Source organism: Neomonachus schauinslandi, chromosome 1 (genome assembly GCF_002201575.2).
Source record: "Neomonachus schauinslandi chromosome 1, ASM220157v2, whole genome shotgun sequence".
Taxonomy (NCBI): domain Eukaryota; kingdom Metazoa; phylum Chordata; class Mammalia; order Carnivora; family Phocidae; genus Neomonachus; species Neomonachus schauinslandi.
The window spans coordinates 161,439,404-161,457,474 of record NC_058403.1 but is presented as its reverse complement, the minus strand read 5'-3'; the positions used below and the strand labels follow the sequence as shown (position 1 = coordinate 161,457,474).

The 18,071-nt window shown below is 41.4% G+C and overlaps 1 protein-coding gene across 2 annotated transcripts in view; it reads left to right on the top strand.

The window, feature by feature from the left end:
- PPARG (peroxisome proliferator activated receptor gamma) overlaps window positions 1-18,071 on the top strand; it is a 105,900-nt gene that overhangs the window by 82,937 nt on the left and 4,892 nt on the right. For both annotated transcript variants that reach the window (XM_021695215.2, XM_021695216.2), the window contains exon 6: window positions 5,151-5,601. In XM_021695215.2, the coding sequence (XP_021550890.1) occupies window positions 5,151-5,601 (451 nt within the window). The remainder of the gene's footprint in view (window positions 1-5,150; window positions 5,602-18,071) is intronic.

The following is an 18,071-nucleotide window of genomic DNA, read 5'->3' as shown; positions in this document are numbered from 1 at the left end:
GACAGTTATGTACCCATTCAGATGTTCCCATTCTAAAATTTACAGTGGCCATCAAACCTAGTAACTCTCAAAGCTATTGGAAATATATCTGTTCTTTTCTGTCCTGCTCTTACAGCTGAACAAAGGGTGGTTTCTTTCCCCTTCATCTATGAAAAAACCGGAGTGAGTCGGAATTTGCTCCCCTGAGAAGAAAGATCCCAGACAAACTGTCAGAGAAGAGAGACTTAGGAGCCCCTATATAAATAAAGAGCATGTTAGTCATGCTTATTTGTTTGGAGGGCTAATGAAGAAGCTGGGCTCCTGGGATCCTTAATCCAGATATTAATGTGAATAAAATAAATTCCTTTATTGTCAGGAACAGCCAAAGATATAACAGATCTGAACCAATAGTGTTCTTTCAGACAATAAATAAAAAAGATAGAATGAAGAAAAGCAAGTGGATTTCTTTTTTTTTTTTTTTTTTTTTTTTTTGGTAATGATTAGATTCAGTTAACCAATACCCTTGTTTGCCAGCTGAGTAACGCTTTGGCTGGCAATGGATGGTTTTTTAAGAGCTGTGGTTATGTGCGAGTTCATTAGAGTGTGAATAATTCTTCCCATTAAGCTTTTATTTGTCTTAAATCTCTAAACCATGCGGGAGAACAGAAGTACATTTGAGAGATTGTTCGAACTTCCCTTCATTCTCATCCAGCTCTTACCTAGCACTTCTAGGAAATAAGAGCTCAAAAGGCACTGTCTCCAAGACCCCACCCTGGAAGAGCTTTGGTTTAAAAGCCGAAATTTCTCCCAGGATAGTCATTTTATTTAAAGAAGGAAAAGTGGAAAGTCACGTAGAAAGCAATAGAAAGGGAACAGAACTAGTCCTGAGTCAGGAGCTCTAGTTCCAGTTCAGGGTTTGCTGTAAATAGTTATTTGACTTTGGCTTCATTCAGTGTATTCATACCTCGTCAGAGAATGATGATGTAGGTGATTTTTGAAGACCCCTTTGGTTCTGTAAATCCCATGGTTCTCAACAAGAGGAAAATAGAAGTGGGCAAAACCAGAAGTTGAAGAAACCTAACCAATGCATTTTGATTAACAGTCACCCACTATAGCTAATCCAGGAGAACCATGTATCTCTAAAAGGCTGAAAGCCAGTCAGAAGTATAAAAAAGGAAGAAGGAAACAAAATGAAGAAGATAGGCCCTAAGAATCCAGCTTCTCTTCCTTGAGCCTTTGCTCTAATCTGTCATGAAAACTAAGGATATCAGGAGAGCTTCGTGAGAGGAGGCACACGTTTTTTCAGGCCAGTTTTAACTCTGACGTGGTTACCAAGGGATGGTCTGTGAGGGGGTAGAGTTGTCTGTTACATTAATTCCAGTCTCCCAAATTGAAGCAATCATCAGGACAATCTGTGCTTTGTAAGTTGACTTTCTCATTTATCTCCTTTAGCCTGTTACTTTATTATTCAAAAAGAGCTGGAAACTTACAGTGTTCATGCATAATCCCTTTCATAACTTGTATATATATTAAAATGCTGATGTTATGGATTACTAAGTAACACTATTGTTCTGTTTCTCCAGTTAAAAAAGTCAACTTTTATTACCCTACTGTGTTTTCATTATTAAGCCAGCTTCCCCCATGATCGTTGTGTTACACGTTAGAGGCATGCAAGAGGCCTGTAACTAACCTTAATAATCTATATAAAACAGTACCTTTAATCCCATCCTGGCTTTGATAGGTGGAGCCATTCTTGAAAATCAAAATATATCAAAATTAATTACATTTGATGTATTTCTCCAAAGAAAACTAATTTCCTCTTACAGAGACTGTTTTTGCTTCCCAAGAAAAACATTGTGTTGAAGTGCAGTTTCCTTCATGTCAGTCTCACCTTTTTCTGGTCTGTCCAGCATATGAGAAGTGCAGGTATCATAATGGCCAGAGGCAGATTCCCCATGAAGTGAATGAAGCTTAAGTGTCAGGGCTCCTCCCTTGCACAGAGCCCCTTCCAACGCTCTGAGAAGGGTCTGAGCAATTTTGCTCTTATAAGTTGTATTATTGAACCCAACAATTGTCATAGATGTACCCAATGGTTATGTGCATTTCAGGTCCCACAAAACCTGGATCTATCCCTATAGAGTCCCAGATGTATTTAAACATTCTTTCCTGTTAAGAAGAAATGCTTATCTAGCCATTTGGTACAGTGTCTGAAGATAAATACATCGTTAGCTCCAAATTAGAAATGTAAAATCATTAAGACCAAATTTGAGGATGATATGATTCCTCTTATAATGGTAGATCATCAGATGATACCATACAAGCTAATAGAACACAGAAGGCTGCCCTTTGATTTGTAGAAAATACAGAAATATGGAAGTAAAATTCATTTGCTGTAGAATATTTTACCAGAAGTGTAACATTAAGTTAATGATCCAAGATAAATTACACAGGCCAAATTCCACTTCGTTTTAAGAGGTCAGCTTTCTGTAAATCAGGCAAGTCACTGTCTTTTCCCTGTTTCGGGGGGAGGAGGTCCCAGTGTGAATTGGGTGAGTTAAGTGTTGGCAACCTAAGAATCAGTGAATTGGTGGCAAAGAAGGGCAGATCTCCAGGCAGATCATGTCTGGTGATCACTTTTGCAGTTTGACAGATTTACATGGAGGCCGAAAGTACCTATGCAGACTTCAAAAAAGCAAGGAAAACAGCATAATCTTGGAAAAACAAAAAAAATCCACTTGGTATCCATTTGCATGTCAATACCCAGAATACTTTACCAGTTCACCATTTTTTCATAAATGCTGAAGGGATTTAAAAAAGAAAAAAAACAAAAAACAAGACTGGAATGGTTTGGCATGATGGTGGGGGCTGCTGATTCCTTTCTCTGTCCTTGAGTGTTTACTGCCAGGAAATCCTGACCAACATCGATTGCCAAGGGGTTAAAGTCACATTGTTGTTAAATTGGGAGAGAAAATTAGCAGGATTTTGTGCCCTATGTTAACTATCACAGAGTTTCAAAAACAGGAACCTGGGGCTTTATATGAGGGGACAGGGGAAGTCAAGGGGAAGAGTCACAGGGTGATTTATCAGGGCATAGTTCCAGATAAATTGCTTACATGGAGGTAGAAGAATTTCATGCATACATTCTGTGCCAAGAAGCCAAATGGTTGAGCAGAAGCTTGTCCCGGAGTTGAAGTGGGCAGCTCTGGGTACAGTCTTTCCATATGTGAAGAGGGGATGATTTATATTCATGTTATTTTGTACTTATGTATGTACAGCTACCTGTATGGTATCGATACCATCAGATTCCCATGGCGGTAAAGAAAGCCAGTATTCCATTGATAGAAATACAATATGCTACGGAACTCCTAGAGGACAGAAACCACATTTTCTGTAGGTTCTATAAAAGCAAGTCTTTCTCATGATTAGAATCTGACATTCTGGGGTAACTCAGCACATTTTTAACTGATGTGACTGATTATCTGCTCTTTTTTTTCCTCTCTCGTCAATAATATCAATCCTGAAGGAGAAAAAAAGAAAAAAGAAAACAAGCAGAATGTCCAAAAACATAATAAGCATTTTTGTTCCTAATTTACTTGAAGAACTAGTTCGAGCCACCAAACACACTTACTGTTGGGTCCCCGCATCTGCCCTCCTTTGGGGCTGGCTGACCAATACAACTGAAGTGAATTTTTGTTTAGAAAAAGTAAGAATTTCTGGAATAACTCCCGTGAATGGTGTGGAAATAACATGCAGGTTTGGAAATCTACTCAACACCTAAGAGTCCTTAGTGTTAGTGTTATTCCTTCAGTGTAGACCAGACTTAACAGGTTGGTGAAAATCATAGGCTTGTGTAGAGATGCACAGTTAGAATCTCCAAACCAGTGGGTCTTGAAGGTGCTTACTGCTGCCACTCATTATACTGCTTCCTCTTGCCTATCCAGAGGGAATTCTCAGCATCTCTGCCTAAAAGAAACTTTTGTACATCAAAGACTTCGTATTCAATGTACATGCATGCTCACACATATCCACATGTACACCACACACACACACACACACACATGCATACACAGCTTCTAAGAAATGCGACTAAAATACCTTCAAGGGAAGAGATGGAAACATCCAATGTAATGCATTCCCCTCAGTTGACAAATTTGAGCCTAGGAAAGATAAATGTTTTTCCTAAAGTCACATTCTTAAACATAGAGCCAAAGCTAGAGCGCAAATGCCTTCAACTCTGTGCTTTTGGGTATACACTTACTTGAATGGGAGTGGGGTGGTTAACTTCTATAGTTAAGTATTTCCAATGTATATAAAATGATTCCCCTTCTCAATCAGAGCAGCCTGGAGAATTTCACAGTGACCACAACCCTTTGGTCTTTACAAGGAAAGAAAGAGAGAGATCACTTAATGACTAACAACTTACTTTTGAAGGCAGTCTGTTGCAGACTTGAGTAACTGATGCACGTGTTTTATTGATTATTTGACCCTTAAGGACAGATACTTTGAAAATAAGTTCAAAACCCTTTTTTAATTTTGCCACTTTATGCAGTGCTTACCCACAGGCTTTAAACATCTGGCTCTTTCTGAAACAGATTGCTTCCAGAGCATTAAGAAAAGAAATAGACATTTTCTTGGCTCAATATTTCTCATCTGCTTTCAAACCGATTTTTTATAGTTAAGTATATTTTACATGCACACTGCATTTCATTTGAGATCTGAGTAGATTTAATCTAAAACTGCAAGATTACTTTATGTTCAAGTGGGTGTGTTCAACCCTGAGTTGCCGAAATGATTTTTTTTCATTGAATGAAGGTTAAAAACACATTCTCTTGAAAGCCAAGATAAACAACAGATTTTGTATGATTTTACAAGTCAGCAACAAAGACTCTCCAAACAACCCAAACTGGTATTAGCCAGGCATAGGTAAAAGTGTTGCAGTGTAAGTTGAAAGAAAAGAAGACCAAGCTTGGTGAAATATGTTTGGTCCCAGAAGACAATTAGGAGGAATAATCAGGAGATGAGAATATTTTCTCATTACGTATTTTCAACCTTAAAGATTTTAGTTAGCAAAGCAAATGTGTATAAAGAAACTGGAATGGTATTCACCCTGAATTAGAAATCTCCAACTCAGCTTCTTTCCCCCACCCTTTTTTTTTTTTTTTTTTTTGCAGCCATTTGTTATCTATGACATGAATTCCTTAATGATGGGAGAAGATAAAATCAAGTTCAAACACATCACCCCCTTGCAAGAGCAGAGCAAAGAGGTGGCTATTCGCATCTTTCAGGGGTGTCAGTTCCGCTCAGTGGAAGCTGTGCAAGAGATCACAGAGTATGCCAAAAGTATCCCTGGTTTTGTAAACCTTGACTTGAATGACCAAGTAACTCTCCTAAAATATGGCGTCCATGAGATCATTTACACGATGCTGGCCTCCTTGATGAATAAAGATGGGGTTCTCATATCAGAGGGCCAAGGATTCATGACAAGGGAATTTCTAAAGAGCCTGAGAAAGCCCTTTGGTGACTTTATGGAGCCCAAGTTTGAGTTTGCTGTGAAGTTCAATGCACTGGAATTAGATGACAGCGACTTGGCAATATTTATAGCCGTCATTATTCTCAGTGGAGGTAAGATCCATCTTTCGATCTTCCGTGAAAGAGGGTGGGATGGTGGTGGCATGGCTGGAAGAATTTTCACTTTCCTCAGCATTCGTCCTTTTCTCTGTACTTACTGTACTTTCCTACAGAAAATGCCAGGGGTATGATGCCAGGAGAACATCACTACACAGGTAAAATACCAGGAGAGAGGATCATAAATTTGCTGTTGGAAGGCTGTGGGCAACCCAGGCATTTCTTCTTTTATCCTTCATAATATTTTTTCCAGTCAAATCCAAACATGAAAAGCAAATGCCCTCTTCTTTTTTTTTTTTTTTTCCTTTTCATTTTCTTTTTCCCTATCTTTTCCCTTCCGTTCTCTCTTGCCCTTCCCTTCAGGCCAATCTATTCTTCATGTCATTTAAGTAATGACATGTACAACTTTGCTTAAGTTGGTGCTCACTTGGCATAGAGAAAGTTACTGCCCTACCATCAGGAAGATATTACTTTGAATTGCTTTCCTAATATCAGGAATCAAGGAATATTTATCTACTGACTTCTAACTATTCCCTCGGGTAGATTTCTCTGATGGCTTCCCTTAAGGTACCTTTGGGAGGTGGTGGCTATGATTAAGAATACAATCTGAACCAAAGAGCACAGAGCAGAGAAATAAATTGAGTTATTTAGCAATTCATTGTATTTTTGGCCTTGTAAGTACATGATCTAACTAACCAACTCCAAAAGCCAGGTTTTATACTACATGCTACTTTCATTGGCTTCTCCACACATTTCCAGCTTATGTAGAAGAAAGTTTTACTGTCGTCTCTCTTTATAAAAATTGTTTTTAAGCAATGAGTTTTCATTACTGAAATGGACTTCGGGTGAGCTTTCTGTGTGCACTTGGCAGAACATCCTCTGTTGGCAAAAGCTGATGGGGGGAGGGATGGTGGTCCTCTAGATGTAAACTGTGTCTAACTATACAAGATATTATAAAGAACATGGTGCACTCTGCCCTCCTTTGTTGTCCAGTTATTTGAGAGCAGAATGCTTCTGAAATCAGGTGCATCATGTATTAGTAATAATAATAATAATGCTAGCAAACACTTGTTAAGTACCTACTGTGTCCTAGGCAGGGTTCTGAGCACGTAGTACGCGTTCACTTAATTCTCCAGCCCAGTGAGGGAAGTACCGTTTTGCAGGCAAGGAAACCAGAGCACTGAAGGGTTCAATCACTTGCCCAGGGCTACCCAGCGAACATAAGCTGCGGAGCCAGGATGATGAGCTCGGGCAGTCTGGCTCCAGGGTCTACAGTAATCCTACCCTTTACGTGACTCGGGTGCAAAGAGCTGGCATACGGCACACGGGTTAACCCTGGAGCCTCTGTGCAGCGTCAAGTTGCCACTCATTTAAAAGTGATGTTTTGGGGGGTTATGTTTAATGTAACAAAAGCTACTATCCAACATGTTTTAATATCTTGACAGACTTTACTTAGATAGATCAACCCTTGATCCTCTGGGACCCATGATTAATTCAGCAAAGAAGAATGAGATTCTAGTTTATTTGAGGTTCATTAGGAGAAAAAGCTTAAATTTTGAAAAACCAGATGAGAAAACAAGTTGTTATTGCTTAGCTAATATTTTGAGGCACATTTTATTTTTAATGATGAATAGAAATAGAATTATTAACATATATTTCTAAGATTTTTCCCAAGCATACTCTAGATTCCATATTTATATTCCTTTTCTCACTTAGTCATTTTCCCCATGTCATTACATACTCTGTTAATATTTTTCATTAATTTTTGGAAAATAAAAGTAATACATGGTCATTTCATAATTCAAAGAGTTCAGAAAAGTGTAAATGGAAATTAAAGGTCTCTGTCCTCAGAATAAAATGAGATTAACAAAGTCCTATGTGTCCTTCTGAAAAGTTTCTATGCATGTGCTACGTATCTATGTATACATACTACCATTTTAAGGACTGTAAAATACTCATTTTTTTAAAGGACCATTACATACTGAATTATCTCCTTATTTACGGTTGCTAACTTACTACAAAAAACCTATAGAGGAGAATATAGAAAAATTTTTTTAGAAAATTACTGAAAATGTGTTCTAAATTTGCGTTTTAGTGAACATTTTTAAGTGTAAATTTCTGTTCAAATTCCAAATTATTTTCTCATTCTAAATTACCAGAAGTGGAATGGCTATAAATATGTTTAAGTCTTTTGTTACATCATTGCCAGATTGTTCTCTACAACATTTATACCAGTTTATATTCCCACCATAGATACACTAAGGGAGGCATTTGAAATAAGCTGTTCAAAGATTAATTGCTAGCCAGGGAAGGTTTACACAAGAAGCAGTCATAATAATTCTGGACTTTCTGAACTTGAGCAGTGTTGGTTTTTTGGTTTTTGGTTTTCTTTAAAGATTTATTTATTTTAGAGAGTGCGCACATGCAAGCAGAGGGAGGGGCAGAGGAGAGGGAGAGGGGGAATCCTCAAACAGACTCCCCACTGAGCACGGAGCCCTATGTGGTGCTCTCTCCCAGGACCTGAGATCATGACCTAAGCTGAAATCAGGAGTTGGCCACTTAACTGACTGAGCCACCCAGGGCGCCCCAGTGAGCAATGTTGTCTTATGGGCACGTGAGACCACAGGGTGTTTTCATCTAGGAAAAAAAAGCCATTATTGCCTATAACTCACAAGCAAGTTTATTTAAAAACCAGCGATTTATTAGGCTTTAAATTTTTCATTAGTTGGTCAAAAAATAACAGTGCATAGTTTGATTCAATTTAACAGATACTGCAGGCTTTGGTTTTTAATTATGAAAATTAAAAATGGTACATTTTAAATGCAGATGCCATATAAATGAGTTCCTTTTGGTCTCATACAGACTGCTTTAACAGTAGCCAATATCCAGATCTTATTGGATCTTCACAACAATGAAAGAAATCTGAAGGTAGCAGCCAGCCATAGATTATTAAAGTCTTATCCCTGTGGTTATTATGAGAAGAAAACCCTGTGAATAATTTTAGACTTCCTTAAAAAAAATAGAATTAACCATTGACTAGTTCCCGAATCACAAAAGGCAAATCCTTCCTTGATCAAAGTTTGCTTTTGTAGATGAAGTCTACCTACAGGCAGTAGATAAGAATGAATAAACTGGACCCCATGTTTGCTCAACACATAGAAATTTGATTCTCTTCTTTACTCAGAGAAGCCAGTTGGGTATAGGCCAGAGAAAGAACTGCTCAAGTCTTTTCCAGTCCAAAGACTAGACTCCAGTAAAATCAGAATCCCAGTCATCTGTAGATGGTGAAGTCAGTATCCCAGATTGTGGTTTATTAGATTATGACATATAATTTCTCAATGAGTTTTAATTCTTTTCCTATCCTGGGTTTTCCAGAAGGAAAACATTCATGTAAGCAAGAGGCTTTGATCCAGTGAACAAATTTCTGATCCTACTTAATCTTAACAAAGAGTGGTCATTTTCTTTTGTGCAGTTTACATTGAAGTCTATAGATAGCTTTAGTGATTTCAGAAAAAGAGCTTTTGGCAGGGGTCCCATTGACCTCATTCTGAGCTAGGCTTAGAATCACAGAAGACTGAAGGCACCGTGACCCTAGACTGAAGGAAGGATGGGGAGATGGGCCCCTTGTAAGTGTGGGATGGTAAGGAATTGAGGAGATTAAGGGCAAGGCATCCCCAGAAGACCTAAAGGGGATTTTTTCTTTTCTTTTTTGGATGAAAGTACCTGATTTGACCCAACTAAGTATTTGCTGAGGAAACTGGAGTTGCTATAGTTAAGATCACTGTCATTCAACTTCAACCCTAGAAACTGCTGATCCGGTGAGATTTGGTGCTTAGATTGGCCTGGTGCTTAGCATCTTTGCTGTTTACTCAGCTCTCAAACCAAGCTAGCTGAGAAAGATGACCTAGTTCTTCTCAAGTTTTTCTCCTCTCTTTCTCTCCTGAGCTCAAGGCAAGAAAAAAAAAAAAAAAAAGATGGGACTACAAAGAACAACGGTCCAGAATCAGACGAAGGACAGCACTTTGTACATTTTTAAAAAGCATTCCATATATGTTCTCTTATTAGATCCTGACAATTCTCCTATATTTTTATTCCCATTTCACAGAAGGAAAAGCGAGGTTCCTAGACTTCAGCAATTTGTCTGAGATCTAACAGCTAGTGAGCAGTGGAACTGGGGCTGAAAACCAGGTGTCCTGTCACCTGAGCGTGCCCTCTCTGCCACATACCCTGTCCCCTGCCACCTGGCTAATGCCTCGTGGTCACCCTCCTCACACTTGTGTTGGTGGCCGGAACCTGTGCTCCCTTCACTGTATCCCCTAAGGTATGGGCCCATAATTCGGAGGTAGTGCTTCCTCAGTAGTCGTGATAAATAATACAGCTTCCCTCGTTCCCTCTAGGATGGGTGGCGTCAAGAGTAATAAAACTGCCTCCAGCAAGGGCAGGTTTGCCTCCGGGGCCACAGTTCCATGCCAGCCACACTAGCAAACTCCCAGAACGACCCAGCAACCTAAGCCAAGTGTAAAGCTCAGTAAAACTGACAAGCCCCAGGACACTCCACTGGACTCTTTGCCTCCTTGAGCATTTGCTGTTCAGTGAAGAAAAGCATAGGGAGGTTCCAGCTGGAACTCTGCAACAGGAAAAAGCTCTTTTTGTTAATTCAAAACAGTTTGGAATCCATTACAGTTCTTCCCAAACTTCCAAGATATGGGGGAGGAAATTCACTGGGTTTTATAATATATTTTTTGAGGCAGATTGCCATCGCCATCTTAATGACAGAGAAGCTGTAAATATTGATACAATGGCCACAGATGGCAATTCATCAGCCTCCTCATTTACCCTCTTGAGTCTGGCTTGGTTATGCAAACCACCTCTATAGCAGCTCCTTCGTTTTCCAGCAATCCTAGCCATGTTCTTTTTCTGTGAAGCAACTTCGGACAGCTGTTCTTGGAGTGATCATGTGTGTTTCTGCTGTTGAGTGGGCAGGGGGCAGGGAGAATAGGGCACAAGAAAGGGGAATTGTTCTCATAGCTGTACGTTTGCAGATCCAGGAAGAGTTGATGCTCTTAAGACAATTGGGTTAGTCCTACTTCTATCAGGTCAGTAACCTGAGGCTTCTGTTTCTTACCCTTGGTCATGACTCTGTATGTGTATATAGATAGAGATTCTATAGAACAGAATCAAAGCACAGCATCCAGTCCAGAAAATATACTTAATAAATGCTTGTTGAATGCATAATAGTCAAATATTAATAGTAATACTAGCCACTGTTTATCGAATACCTCATTATATGCCAGAATATATACTTGAGCACTTTACATATGTTCATAATCTTTGTTTAACCTTTCCTGCGGCTTTGCAAAGTCTGTTGTTATCCCCATTTCACAAATGGAGAAAATAGAAGTTTAGAGCTCTAAGATAAAGCAACTTGCCCCAGGTCACAGAGCCACTAATTGGTGAGGCCAAGGTTCAGACCCAGGTCTCTCTGACCTTCAAACTGATGCCCTGCTGTGTACTGGGATGTGGAAGAACCCCAGTTAATTACCTTGGTCCTGGAGTTCTTTGGCAGTTACCAAAAACTACGTATTTCATTTTGCCTCCAAATATTTCAGTCAAGAAGTTTCAGGTTGTGGTCTAGATATTACCTAATCAATATCCAAAGGCCTTCTCGAGACACTGTTCTAACCTAACAAAATGACGCGCTAGGTTTGAAAATGGTTGTGGGAAGGAACGGAGCCCAGTATGACACTGAAGACTGGTGCTGTGTTCTTAAACTTGTTCAGGTAGCATGGGCCTCGGAAACAATGGCACTTGTGTGTAGCACTCTTGCAAAAAATAAGTTAACTAAGTGAATACAGTTGCACTTCATCAGATACCATCTTACACCAGGTTCTAATAGAGGTGAGTGGTTGCAGAAGATATTTATGAGAGAAATTTAAAATTGTTAACTTCATTTCTTCCTGCCCATCAGAAACGACACTCATTCAGCTGTAGCGGCAAATGCGTCACGCCAGCTCTCGGGCACAGAGTTTGAGGACTCTGAGTTTGAGTATTCCATCTCTCTTCCCCATCCCTCAAGGCCCTTCACAATCTCAAGGATGTTTCCAGCTCATGCGTAGTCTTTCCATTGTCTGTGGAACTGTGTCTGCAAGTTAGAATGGACGGCATAGCCCTTCTCTAGAACAGAGGGCAGAGGACAGGTGTCTGAGTGGCCTACACTTTTCTTGAGGAAAACCCAGCTTAAGGAGGCCTCTGGTTCTGCAGGACCCAGTGGCCCCCACACCTTCTCTGTCTGTTAGCATCATCCGTACCCGTTGACCAGGAGGAGACAAAACCCAGAATAGTTGAAAACGCAGGTATTAAAAACACCATGAACACCAATAGGCCTACTTTCTTCTCCTCTCCTCTGTGAGTGAAATATGCAGCTCTCTTACCCATACAGTTTTTTTGGACAAGACTCAGGCTAGTGCCTAGGTGGTAAAAGTTGTTATTCTAACTTCTTTCTCATGATACTGAGAACAAACAAGGGCATCTGATTTCTCATTTGACTAAGGTCTGAGCAGGACAGTGGACGAGTGTTATTACATGGTTCTTGTCCCCATGGGGGCCATGAGGGAGTCAGAGAGTAATGGCATTCATTTATTAACTGAAAAATCTGTAATGGGCACCTACAGTGTGTCTACATAGCGTACGACACTCTTCTCCTCTGCTCTTCCCACCATGCTGCCATGACCAGTGGGAAAACCCTTATCAGGTGGCTAGGATGGCTTTGAATAATGACTCAATTCGTGTTATCTAGAAATGTCCCATTAGTTCACTTTTTTAATAACTTTGTGGACTTGGTTTAGACAAAGGTGAGGTCTATCTATGAGTTCTCAACTGGCACGCAAATTCTAAAAACCAGATGGCTGGCGGGGGGATGAGGGGAGAGGGAGAAAATGAAACATACTAGAATCATCTGAGAAACTTAAAAATACACACACGCACGGCGGCTTTTGTTGTTTGTAGAACATAGAAGCATCTTGCTCAGTGACTGCTTCAGAAGTAAAATCTCTTCTTCACCCTGGGCCTGGTAGGCCGGGATCATCTCAGTGAGTGAGCGCACGATTGTACTTGACCTCAGAGACAGACATGGGATTGAAAGCCAAACTGCTGAGTCATTCCTATCGCCTCACCAGCAGTCTTGGAAGAGGTTCAGTCAGTCAGTCAGTGGGCCGCTTTTTGGAGCACTTTATCATTCTGGGTTCTCACAATGTGTGTTTAAACTCTGGGTGACCCCAGGCAGCCTTCCAGACTGGCACAATCCACCAAGACATTCAGACAGATCATCTGCGAGTGAGGAAGAATGAAACTCAGGACGGGTTCGAGTCGCTCATCACAGAGAGGCCAACGCAGGTTGTGAAGGAGCTATGCACTCCCAGGGAAAGTACCTTTCAAGGGTCTTGCCAGATTCACAAAGAAGAAAACCAGAAGAGGTGGGATGGGGGCATTGGAAAGCTTTGGAATCACAGGGACAGCCCTGAGTTCAGACCCCACCCCCCACCACGACTTACTAGATGTGTGATTTCACTCAATTATTTACCTCCCTGGGCCCTAATTTCCTTACCAGTATTGTAAGTAAAAGAAATAACATTATGTGAAGCCTCTGGCACAATGCCTGGGACATGTTAAGCACACAATAAATGCTAATTTTCCCTTTTCCCCTGTATGATAGAATTTGAAGTAGCTCTATGCAATCTTGCCAGTCAGACTGCTTACAATTCCACCAATAGTCATTCTTAAAATCCCTTATTACAATATAAATACCCCTAGGGAGATATAAGCTCATCCCTTTATCAGTTATCACTTTAAAGGGATTAGTTGTGGATTGAGAAAAAAAACCCTAAGGGAAAGAGATATGGAGGAAGAGGGAGAGGCCTGACAAGCTAAGGGGAGAACTCTAAGCCCCCTGGCCCCTCAAGGAGATAGAGAAACCAGGAGTGTGGTGAGTTTCCACCCTCCCAAGGTTCTGATAAAGTTTGGGACATTATGTGTTGAGAGGTCATATTTGGAGATTAAAGATCACACCTATGTTTTGAGATCACAGGTTCTTCTCAAAGACATTGGAAAGGAAGACATTGAGCGAGAGTTGCAGAGAACAAATACTTGGCTATGTTTTATGTTCGGTTATTGGCATTTCTAGAGGTTGAGGAAGCAAGGAAGAGGGTTTGGATTAGGGGGAGGAGTGTGTCAGGCTTGAGGAGAAAGAAGAAATCATTCTCTTTCCTCTCCAGCCTTCTCTACCTCCCACCCACGCCCCATTTCCAGTCCTGCTCAGAGCCAGTGTTGGACATGGAAGGAGCAGAATTTATCTCTATCCCTCAGCTCAAGGGAAGAACACTGCTGTCCTGGGCTGACACAGAGAACCCTCAGCAAACCACATGGCTGAGCTTCCATTGAGCAACCTTTAGAACAACAAGGGGACCTTAACCCCCCCGGGGGTGAAAAGAGACAGGAAAGACAATAACTTCCCAAGGGCAGGACAGAGAGCTTGAGGAAAATTTCCATTCTGAAAGACCTGGAAATAAAACAAGAGCCCAAGCTCATTTCACTCCATTGAGGTACCATTGAGCAATGCAAAGAGCTTTGAAGACAGAAAAGAAGAAAGCACTACTCACCTCATTACAGTATCTTTGTGTCCCCTGTTGTAGTTGGGGAGGTGGCTTTTGGGGGTGGCAGTTGGGTGTTTGAGATGAGGGAAGTTGGTGTAGAATGGTTTACTCGATGGGCAGATAAAAGAAAATACTACCTGGGTTGGTTTCATTGTGGTGGTCACCCCCTTTCCCCATCCTGACTACATCCTATGTGTTATTGTTTTGAGGAGTGGTTGTCATTTGGACTTAGACAGAAAAAGCATTCAGAAGGGAAATGTTAGAATGTTAACCCACTCCAGAGTGAAGGACTCTGTCCGACTACATGTGGGTTCACAGCAGAATGTGCTCGTTACGGAAGATCTTTATCTGTTTGGTAACACGTTTACAAGACCTCCTGGTTATGTTGTCCCCTTGCCCAGATAGCCACCCATCAACTGCATTTCTCCTAAAATCATCCATCATGCAGTCTTCTGATTAATTTAGGTTTGCCCTGCTAGGATTCCTAATACCAAATCTCCAGCAAGGTGCAGGCCCAGGAGTGGAAAGGGAAAAACATCTGGAAGGGGGAGTGGAGAGATGGCTGAGAAGAAAGGAACAATTACGGGAGAAAGAACAGGAAAGATAGAGACCCAGGAAGATCAGAGAAATGAGAGAAGAAAGGTAGGAAGGAAAAAGATGCGAGTGATATTATAAATAGAAATAGCTACCCACTATGCGTCAGACACTGCTCTGGCACTCACCATCTATTAACTCATTTAATCCTCCCAACAACACTATGAGTTGCATTACTCTTATGACTCCATTTTTTAAATGAGGAAACCAAGGCACAGAAAGGTTAAGGAACTTGCTCAAGGTTACCCAGCAAGTAAGTTTTAAGGCTGGGATTCCAACTGCTTCTCACTAAGCCAGTAGTGCTTACTCTTGGCTGTCCATTAGAATCACCTGGGAGCTTTTAAAAACCTTGAAGGTCATACCCCAGACCAAGCCAATCAGAATCTCTAGAGATGGGACCCAGGTATTCGTTTTCGGGGTTTTAATCTCCCCACGTGATTTCAGTGTGTAGCCAAAGTTGGGAATCACTGCACTCCATCCAGCTCCAATTCAAATTTAACTATGAGAAGAAGAACACATGTGAAACTTTCTTACATTATTTTTTTCCCAAAGGTAGGAATGTGGGAGGGAATTGCTACAGGCCATACCACAGTTTATCAAAGATAAAGTTGGCTGAATTCACAGTTTTGCCTAATGCTCACCATGATTCTGCTTGATCAGAAAAGTACTGCAGAATCCCGAACACCAGCACTTCAGGGAAGAAGTGAATTGGGGCCCCGTGGCTTCCTTGTCTTATTGCTCTTAGACTGTCTTGCTTTTATGCACTCAACCACAAGAATGAGAACCTGCCCAAACCCCTCAAACACGAGCGTGCATCAGGAATTATTTTCTTGTGCTCCTGAGTCTGTGCTCTTACCAGGATCAGTTCAGAAATCTTCCCTTCCTCACTGTGATGTGCCAGCCCACCCCAGCTTACACTGCTGACCCCGTCCCGGGGGAAACTGCCTTTATTTGAATAAACCGAGAGAATATTAATATCTTACAGGATTCCTTGACCTAGCTCATCCTCACTACGACCTTATGAAATACTGTTGTCTTAAAAAATTAAACCAAAACCCAGAAAGATTAGAGGACTTGTCCAAAGTCACAAAGAAACTAAGTGGAAGAGAGACAGGGCTCAAATCAAGTCTTTGTTCCCAAATCCATTGCTCTTTTTAACACATCTGTGAACTTAGAAAGAATGGAATAAAGGAAATTGGAGAGGAAGTGTTAAAAGGAAGCCCTACCTCCCCTTTGGTTTTCACCGGGCACCTGAACTAAGATCTTTCATTGTCTGTGGCTCAATTTACAGCTGCCCAGCTTTCAGACTTTTTTTTTTTCTTCCTAAATCCCCTGGATATAATCCTTTTCAGATTAGTCTGTATCAGAAAGCCAATAGACAAAGATTGGAAAAGCCTCAACAGCAGCCCCTAGAATAGAGACAAAACCATCCCCTTTGGGTTTTCTGGCTCTCCTTCAGGAGACTCCCCTGGTGCCCTCTGGTCCCCCCCAGATGCCTCCTGAGAAAATCTGCGCTCGGGAAATGCCTGGCCCAGGGGGGCAGATCCCAGGAGGGTCAAGAGAATTGAAGTCTTTAGATATCTCTCCCCATAATGGAGCCAGATCTGGATACTATGGGAGTTTTGTAGGTTTGCTCATAATCAGCCGCCCTCTATAATCAGTTCCAGCACTGTGTGAGTGGGGACCGGAAAGGTTGCTTTCCCAATTCTTTGCAGCCTGGGAGTAAGGAACCAGTAATTGACTCCAGCTTCCTCGAGTGTTGTGTTCTGGAGTATGTGAGTCAACACTCACTTTCCCAAAAGGGCCTTCTAGGCAGCCTAGGCCAGTAAATGGGGTCCTTTGACCCTGATCCAATTCCAGACCTCAACTCTGACCCTCAGTAAGGTGCAGGAAGATCTCAGATGGATCTTCTAAAAGCAGTATCTTAGCAGGCACTGGGGAGTGGAGAGGGAAGGGTGAAGACCCAGGACAGCTCTGGGTGCTTACACAGATTGCTGCGGCACGTTTGTGGTGTCCAGCTGAGCTCAGCAAGGGTTTGAATGCGTGTGGAAGGAGAAGGAGGAGAGGGGAGAGGGAAGGCCTTCCAGCAGGGTAGAAGGTGTCGAGCAACCGGGACAAATCCCTTTTGCCTTTGATTCTAGGGATTGCTTTAAGACTAAGGGAAGCTTTTTAGTTTTTTAAAGAAGCCAAGTGTTTTAAATTTAAAGTGTAAGCCTGTTAATATACTTTTCTAATTACATTTTGAGTGTATTTCCCCAGTTTAATTATGTGAATTATGTATTTGGAGAATAGAAAATTGAGGCCCAGTGACTTTGATCGGTTTGCCCAGGGTCACAGAGCTGGTTAAACTATGCCACTTTTTCCACTCAACTGCACTCCATTTTGCCTTGACTGAGGCTCAGTAAAGGGGACAGGGACAGATCTGTAAATGATCTAACTTTTCACTAGGGAAAATATAAATCAGTGGCCACAAAATTTCAGCCGTTCAGCCAAACTTCATCTGTCACATAATAAAAAAAATTAACTTGCCAAAGAGGGATTTGAAAATCCAAACCAGATCCTTCTCCACTCCTAAAGGAGCCAGTTCCATTATACTGCACTGAAGCCAAGTGTTTCCAGCAAGCCTGATCAGCTGCATTTTAGGGTTTGGTTGTTTGAGCTGTCACGAAAAATGAAACCTACTAGATTAATGTAATCTCTTCAGCAGAAGTTTTGACTGATGCTGCCCAAGAGGAAGGAAGAAGGAGATAGGGTTCCAAGGAGCCAGTGCCCCAGTGAGCAGAGGTTCTACACAAGGGTGTGGGGTCCCAGCCCATGGAGGAGCCACATTCAACAGTGGCCTTCACACAAAATGCTGCCACTTCAGATGCACATGCATTTGCATAGCTGCAGGCCACTGAAATCTGGAACATTCATCAGGGAGAGGAGCCGCAATCATTAAACCAAAGGCACCAGTCCAAGATCTGTCAGGGGCTAAAGCATCACAGTTTTCATGATTGTATGGCAATTGTGAGAAAGGCGCATGTCCTCCAGGGGCATGATTCTCTAAGCCAGGACTACATCATTTGTTTCATTCGTAGAATCTGAGATTTTTGCTGATGGTTCCAAACTTAAATGCGGGGGGGGGGGGGGGGGGGGGGGGGGGGGTTAATTTTTTTTTCCAGACCAGTGGGAAAAAAAAAGAAAAAAAAAAAAAAAAAAAACTTTTTCCTTGTTTATTAAAAA